This window comes from Carlito syrichta, unplaced genomic scaffold, assembly GCF_000164805.1.
Source record: "Carlito syrichta isolate Samal-C Ts95f unplaced genomic scaffold, Tarsius_syrichta-2.0.1 Scaffold308692, whole genome shotgun sequence".
NCBI classification, from domain to species: Eukaryota; Metazoa; Chordata; class Mammalia; order Primates; family Tarsiidae; genus Carlito; species Carlito syrichta.
In genome coordinates, this window is record NW_007252788.1 from 152,137 (window position 1) to 158,531 (window position 6,395).

At 52.5% G+C, this 6,395-nt stretch overlaps 1 protein-coding gene across 1 annotated transcript in view; it reads left to right on the top strand.

Moving 5' to 3' along the window:
* The first annotated feature begins 352 nt into the window (after positions 1–352).
* GOLGA7B (golgin A7 family member B) overlaps positions 353–6,395 on the top strand; it is a 10,139-nt gene continuing 4,096 nt past the window's right edge. The window contains exons 1-2 of the mRNA XM_021716323.1: positions 353–398; positions 1,726–1,889. Coding sequence (XP_021571998.1) covers positions 353–398; positions 1,726–1,889 — 210 coding nt within the window. The remainder of the gene's footprint in view (positions 399–1,725; positions 1,890–6,395) is intronic.

The following is a 6,395-nucleotide window of genomic DNA, read 5'->3' on the forward strand; positions in this document are numbered from 1 at the left end:
CTGGAGTTGCCTCTGGCCTTAGAGACCACGTGCACCACTGTCCTATCACTGGGCCTCTCCTCCTGCCTGGGTCGCTGCCGTCCCCTCGCTCCCCAGACGCCCCATCTGCCCTCTGCTGCTGGCGACTCCCTGGCTTCCTTTCTGACTCAACACAGTCTTCAGGAAGTCTTTTCTGAGCAGGCATTCGGGGTGAGCTGGGACTTGTCTGGAACATTTGTCACCGTCTCATTCACTTGTATTTATCTACTTGTCTTTCTCCCTGGAGCGCCCAGACTGTCTTTTGTGGGGCCTCCCCAGAGCCCAGCACTGGCAGGGACTCCATAAATGAGCACCGAGCGACGGGATCAGCTTAATGACATGGGACAAACTGGCGGTGTTCACGCTGCCTGCGGGGCTCGGTAGTCCAGGGGCTCCGTGCTGGGCATATTTCACCCGGTGGGAGGCTCGTCTCGAATGTGGGGGACTGAGGCTGGAGCGGGCAGGGAGGTGCCTTGTTGCCCTGTGCGGCTGAGACCTTTTCCCCCAGATGCTGGAGTCTGTGTTGACGTCAAGTCCGCAGGTGTGCATGGGGGCAGAAGTCACCCCTCAGTTCTACCATTTCTGGCCTCCATTCTTTTCACCCACACTTTTCTCTGGGGACATTGGGACACCCATGGGCCCTTTTTGTTCTGTGGTGAGGGGTGCTGGGCGTGAAATCCCCCTGGGGTGCTCTGACCCGGGTTGTATCTTGGCCTGGGCCCCAGGCTCTGAGTTCAGGGTGCAACAGGTGTTCCGGTATCCCACAGGCTCCTGCCCCAAGACTGCTGTGAGCCCCTCTCGGCAGGGTCAGGGCATTGGTCTTATTTAGCGATGGTTTCTCCAAGCATAGGGCCTCACATGTTGTGAGCACTTGATATCTGGTGAATAAATGAAGACCTGAAGGGTCCTGCCGTGTGTGTGTGTGTGTGTGTGTGTGTGTGTGTGAGAGAAAGAGAGAGAGAGAGAGAGAGAGAGAGAGAGAGAGAGAGAGGAGGGTCAAGAATCTTTTATTTTGTCTCGGCTTTGGCCCTGCTTTAGGCTTTTAAAAATATATTTTTTAGCCAGGCATGATGGCTCACACCTGTAATCCCAGTATTTTGGGAGGTGGAAACAAGAGGACTGTCTGAGTCCAGGGGTTGGAGACCAGCCTGGGCAATTTGGCAAGACCTCACCTCTACAATAAATCAAATAATTAGCCAGGCGTGGTGGCGCACACCTGTAGTTCCAGCTACTCGGAAGGCTGAGGTTTCTACCTCAGCATCACCTGAGTCCAGCAGGTCGAGGCTGCAGTGGCTGTGAGCATACCACTGCACTCCAGACTGGGCGATAGAGTGAGACTCTGAATTAAAAAAAAATGTATATACATATACATATACATATTTTTTTTTTAGAGGCAGAGTCTTGCTCTGTCACCCAGACTGGAGTGCAATGGTGTGATCATGGTGCCCTGCAGCCTCGACCTCCTGGACTCACGCAATCCTCCCTCCTCAGCCTCCTGAGTAGCTGGGACTACAGGTGTGCACTGCCAGGCCTTCTGGGATAGCTCAAGGCTGCCTCTTGGGCGAACCCTGCAGTCCTGCTTCCCCTGCCCTCCTGGGGCACCTGTAGTGTGTACGGCTCATCCCCGTGCACCAGGAACCTTCTGGGTGTTAGCGCTGAAAGACCCACCTTCTGGGAAACCCCTCAGTTTCGGGTCAACCGAGACAGAAGGTCCCCTCAGCGTGAGCCTCCGTCCATCTTCTCAGGTCCACAATCTGCAGGAGCTCCGGCGAAGCGCCTCTCTGGCCACCAAAGTCTTCATCCAGAGGGACTACAGTGACGGGACCATCTGTCAGTTCCAGACCAAATTCCCCCCAGAGCTGGACAGCCGGGTAAGGACGCCTTTTCCTGCTCTTGCAGCCCAGGGCCATGGTGGAGCTGAGGGTCTCCCTGGAAAGCTCGATTTTCCAGGATCAGATGAAGTGTGGTGTCACAGAACGCATAACTCGTGCCACCACGCCACACAGAATAGAACAGTCTTTCACGCTGTCTTACTGTCTACTCGTGGGTGGCTGGAGCTGGAGGAACCTGAGACGTTCTGCTCAGGTTTCAGCGGCAGGAGAATCGTGTTACGAGCCTGTTCAACAAGCGGAAATCCCGGGTCCTGCGGGACAGCCCTAGTGGCCTCCGAGGCGTTGCCTCCGTGTCACCCGCGGGTCAGAACACACCACTTATTAGCTGCAGTTCTCAACCGTGGTTGCATTTCCTGGGGAGCTTAAAAAATCCTGACGCTCAGGCCACACTCTAAGCCAGTTAAATCAGAATCTCCAGGGATGTGGACCCAACAGCAGCATTGTTTAATTTTTGTAAATGGTTTTATTCCAATAGCTTTAGGGAGATAAGAGGTTTTTGGCTACATGGATGAACTGTATGGTGGTGAAGTGCGCCTGTCACCGAATAGTGTACATGTGCCCTGGAGACAAGTCCTCATCCCTCACCCCTCCTTCCCTGCGTGCCTTTGTGGACCCTTAGCTTGGCTCCCACTTCTGTGAGAACGTGTGTCATTTGGTTTTCTGATCTTGCTTTACTTAAGTTAGGATAATGAGCTCCAGTTCCATCCAAGTTGCCGAAAAGGACATTATTTCATTCTTTTTTCATGGCTGAATAGTATTCTGTGTGTGTGTGTGTGTGTGTGTGTGTGTGTGTGTGTGTGTGTGTGTATGTGTGCATGTAGATATAGGTGCCCCCAAAAATGTATACACATTTTAAGTATGACTTTCGCTTAAAAGATGACTTTAATCAAATGTACGCTAGCGTCACCAAGCGCCTGGCAGGACTGTCAAAGAAAATGGCGGAAACACGGTTGAGTGAACTTCATGTTACACATTGCTACCGTATTTCAATTCAACTTTGAAAAATAATACATAGGCCGGGCTCGGTGGCTCAGCCTGTAATCCCAGCACTTTGGGAGGCCGGGGTGAGTGGAATGCCCAAGCCCGCCGGTTCGAGACCCACCTGGGCAACTTAGCCAGACCTCATCTCTACAATAAATCAAAAATTAGCTGGGCGTGGCAGCGCATGCCTGTAGTTCCAGCTAATTGAAAGACTGAGGCAGAAGGATCGCTGGAACCCAGCAGGTCGAGGGTGCGGTGGCCGGGAATGTGGACTGCATTCTAGCCTGGGCGACAGAATGAGACTCCAACTCAAAAAAAAGAAAAGAAAAGAAAAGAAAAGAAAAATAACACATGATTGATGTGTATATAGTTTTTTGGCACCCTCGGAATATATACACTACATTTTCTTTATTCTCTCATTGGTCAGTGGGCACTTAGGTTGATGCCACATCTTTGCCATTGTTCATTGTGACAGCTTGTTTCAAGTCTTAAATTCAAAATTAATTTCAATCATAGTTTTTCAAGCCTTCGTTGTTGATGGGGATTCCCAGGTGAGTTGGAATCCAGTGACTCAGAGATCACACCCGGGGAGCTGCTGGTCTTCCAGTAAGGTGCTTCTTTTCACCCTTGGCTGCACCTTGTAGATACCTGGGGCTTTGAAAGAGGAACCTGGCAGGTGTCAGCTCTGGTAGGGCAGGGCAGTGGTGGGCTCTACTGCTCCAACCCATCCTCCCCCATCCCAGGCATCTGGATCAGAACCTCTCGGTGGGAAGCTTCAGACATCGTTGGACTGAATGGCTGACCAGATGATTTTAGTGTACAGCTGGCGGTGAGAACCGCTAAGTCCTGTTCTTAAAACTGTGGTCTGTGGATGGACAGTATCAGCTTTGCCTGGGAACTCGTGAGAAATGCAGAGCCTCAAGCCCTGTGCTGGAGCTACTGAAGCCAAATCGGTGTTTTATTTTTATTTTTTTATTTTTTGAGTTGGAGTCTCACTTTGGTGCCCAGGCTGGAGTGCAGTGGCACACTCCCGGCCACCACAGCCTAACCCTGCTGGACTCCGGTGATCCTTCTGCCTCAGCCTTCCAAGTGGCCGGAACTACAGGTGCACGTTACTACCACGCCTGGTTACTTTTTGGTTTATTGTAGAGACGAGATCTCACCAAGTTGCCCGGGTGGGTCTCGAATCCGTGGGCTCAGGAAATCCGCTCGCCTCGACCTCCCAAAGTGCTGGGATTACAGGCTTATTTTTATTTTTTGAGTTGTAGTCTCTCACTCTCTTGCCCAGGCTGGAGTGCTGTGCCTCAGCCTTCCAAGTAGCCGAAACTACAGTCATGTGCTACCATGCCTAGCTACTTTTAAAAAATTTATTGTAGAGACAAGATCTCGCCAAGTTACCTGAGCTGGTCTCGAACCTGCGGGCTCAGGCAGGCCACTCACCTCAGCCTCCCAAAGAGCTGGGATGACAGGTTGAACCACCAAGCCCGGCTTGTGTTTTATTTTTTAAGTGTCTTTTAAAAATACAGATGAGGTCTCACTATGTTGCCCAGCCTGGTCTCGAACTCCTGGGCTCAAGCAATCCTCCCTCCTCAGCCTCCCAAAGTGCTGAGGTTGCAGACATGAGCCACCGCCCAGCCCTGAATCTGTTTTAACCAGATCCTCAGGTTATTCTTTACACACTGAAACCTGAGAGTGCCTTGCTGGCCCACCTTCTTGTTTTGCAGAGGACACAGAGGGCCGGAAGGAGAAAGTGACTTAAGAGGCTTAAAAAGTCCCAGGAGGGCCTCGGTATCTGACTCGCTGGTCCCCAGGACTCTCACTTTCTTATTGATGCAACCACGCCCTCAGGGGGTATAGGCACAACTAGGTGCCCTGGTGAACACAGCCTGGGCAGGTGGGCGTAGAGGCCAGAGGAAGAGCTGCAGCTGCCCCTTTCCTCCCTACCTTGAGGAAAGGGGAGACCCTGGCGCTCTGTCCCAGAGCAGGCTGGATGGCAGCCTCTGCCCCTGGACTCAGCAGCTTGGGTGAGTCAGAGGACAGGCCCCTCTGAGGCGTCAGCTGCTGAGCTCTGCTCCTGGCTCTGGGGTGTCCCAGGCTGTCCAGAGCTGGCCTGGGACTCACCCACTCAGCGGCCCTGGCAGGTCCAAATGGGCTCGGGAAGGTGGGCAGGGCTGACCTTTTTTTACTTTTTTAATTTTTTTGAGTTGGAGTCTCACTCTGTCGCCCAGACTGGAGTGCAGTGGCCGCTCCCGGCCACCGCAGCCTCGACCTGCTGGGCTCTGGCGATCCTTCCGCCTCAGTCTTCCAAGTAGCCGGAACTACAGGTATGCGCTACCACGCCCAGCTGATTTTTTGTGACTTATTGTAGAGACGAGGGTCTCACCAAGTTGTTCAGGCTGGTCTCGAACCCGCGGGCTCCGGCAACCACGTGCCTCAGCCTCCCAAAGTGCCGGGATGACAGGCTGAGCCACCGAGCCTAGCCGTGGAGTTGATTTTTCTATCAGATGGCACGGAACATGACAAAAGGAGCAAGCCCAGTTGATCCTTGAACAGCACGAGGTTGTGGGGGGCCCATCCCCTGCACAGTCAGAAATCTGGACAGGACATTTGATCTCTCCAGACCTTAATTGCTGACAGCCTACTGGTGACCAGAAGCCATGTGATCACAGCGGCCTAATGTGTGCTTTGTATGTTATTTTTTTTTAATATATGGTGTCTTGCAATAAAGTAAGCCAGAGAAAAGGAAATGTGATGAAGAAAGTCACGAGGAGGAGAAAACACATCTGCCATGGAGAAGGGGATCACCACAGAGGCCTTCCTCCTCACCATCTTCTCATTGAGGAGGAGGAGGGAGGGGCTGGTCTTGCTGTCTCAGGGGTGGCAGAGGCGGAAGGAAATCCACATCTTTTTTTGGAGTGAGAGTCTCACTCTGTCCCCAGACTGGAGGGCAATGGCCGCTCCCGGCCACCGCAGCCTTGGCCTGCTGGGCTCCGGCGATCCTGCCTCAGCCTTCCGAGTAGCCAGAATTCCAGGCATGCGCTATCACGCCCAGCTGATTTTTTGATTTATTGTAGAGATGAGGTCTCGCCAAGTTGCCCGGGCGAATCTCGAACCCGTGGGCTCAGGCAATCCACTCACCTCAGCCTCCCAAAGCGCGGGATTACAGGCTGAGCCCCCGAGCCTGGTGGAAACTTTCCCCACATTTAAGTGGACCTGTGCAGTCCAAACCTGTGTTGTTCAAGGATCAACTGTAAACATAAAAACGCAGTAAGTCCCCTACATACGAACCTTCAAGTTATAAACTTGAACAATGCATACCTGTGATTTTTTTTTTTTTGAGTTGGAGTCTCACTCCCTTGCCCAGGCTGGAGTACAGTGGCACGCTCATGGCCACCCCAGCGTCGACCTGCTGGGCTCCGGTGATCCTTCTGCCTCCAAGTAGCTGGAACGACAGGTGCATGCTACAATGCCAGGCTAATTTTTTTTTTTTTTTTTTTTTGAGTT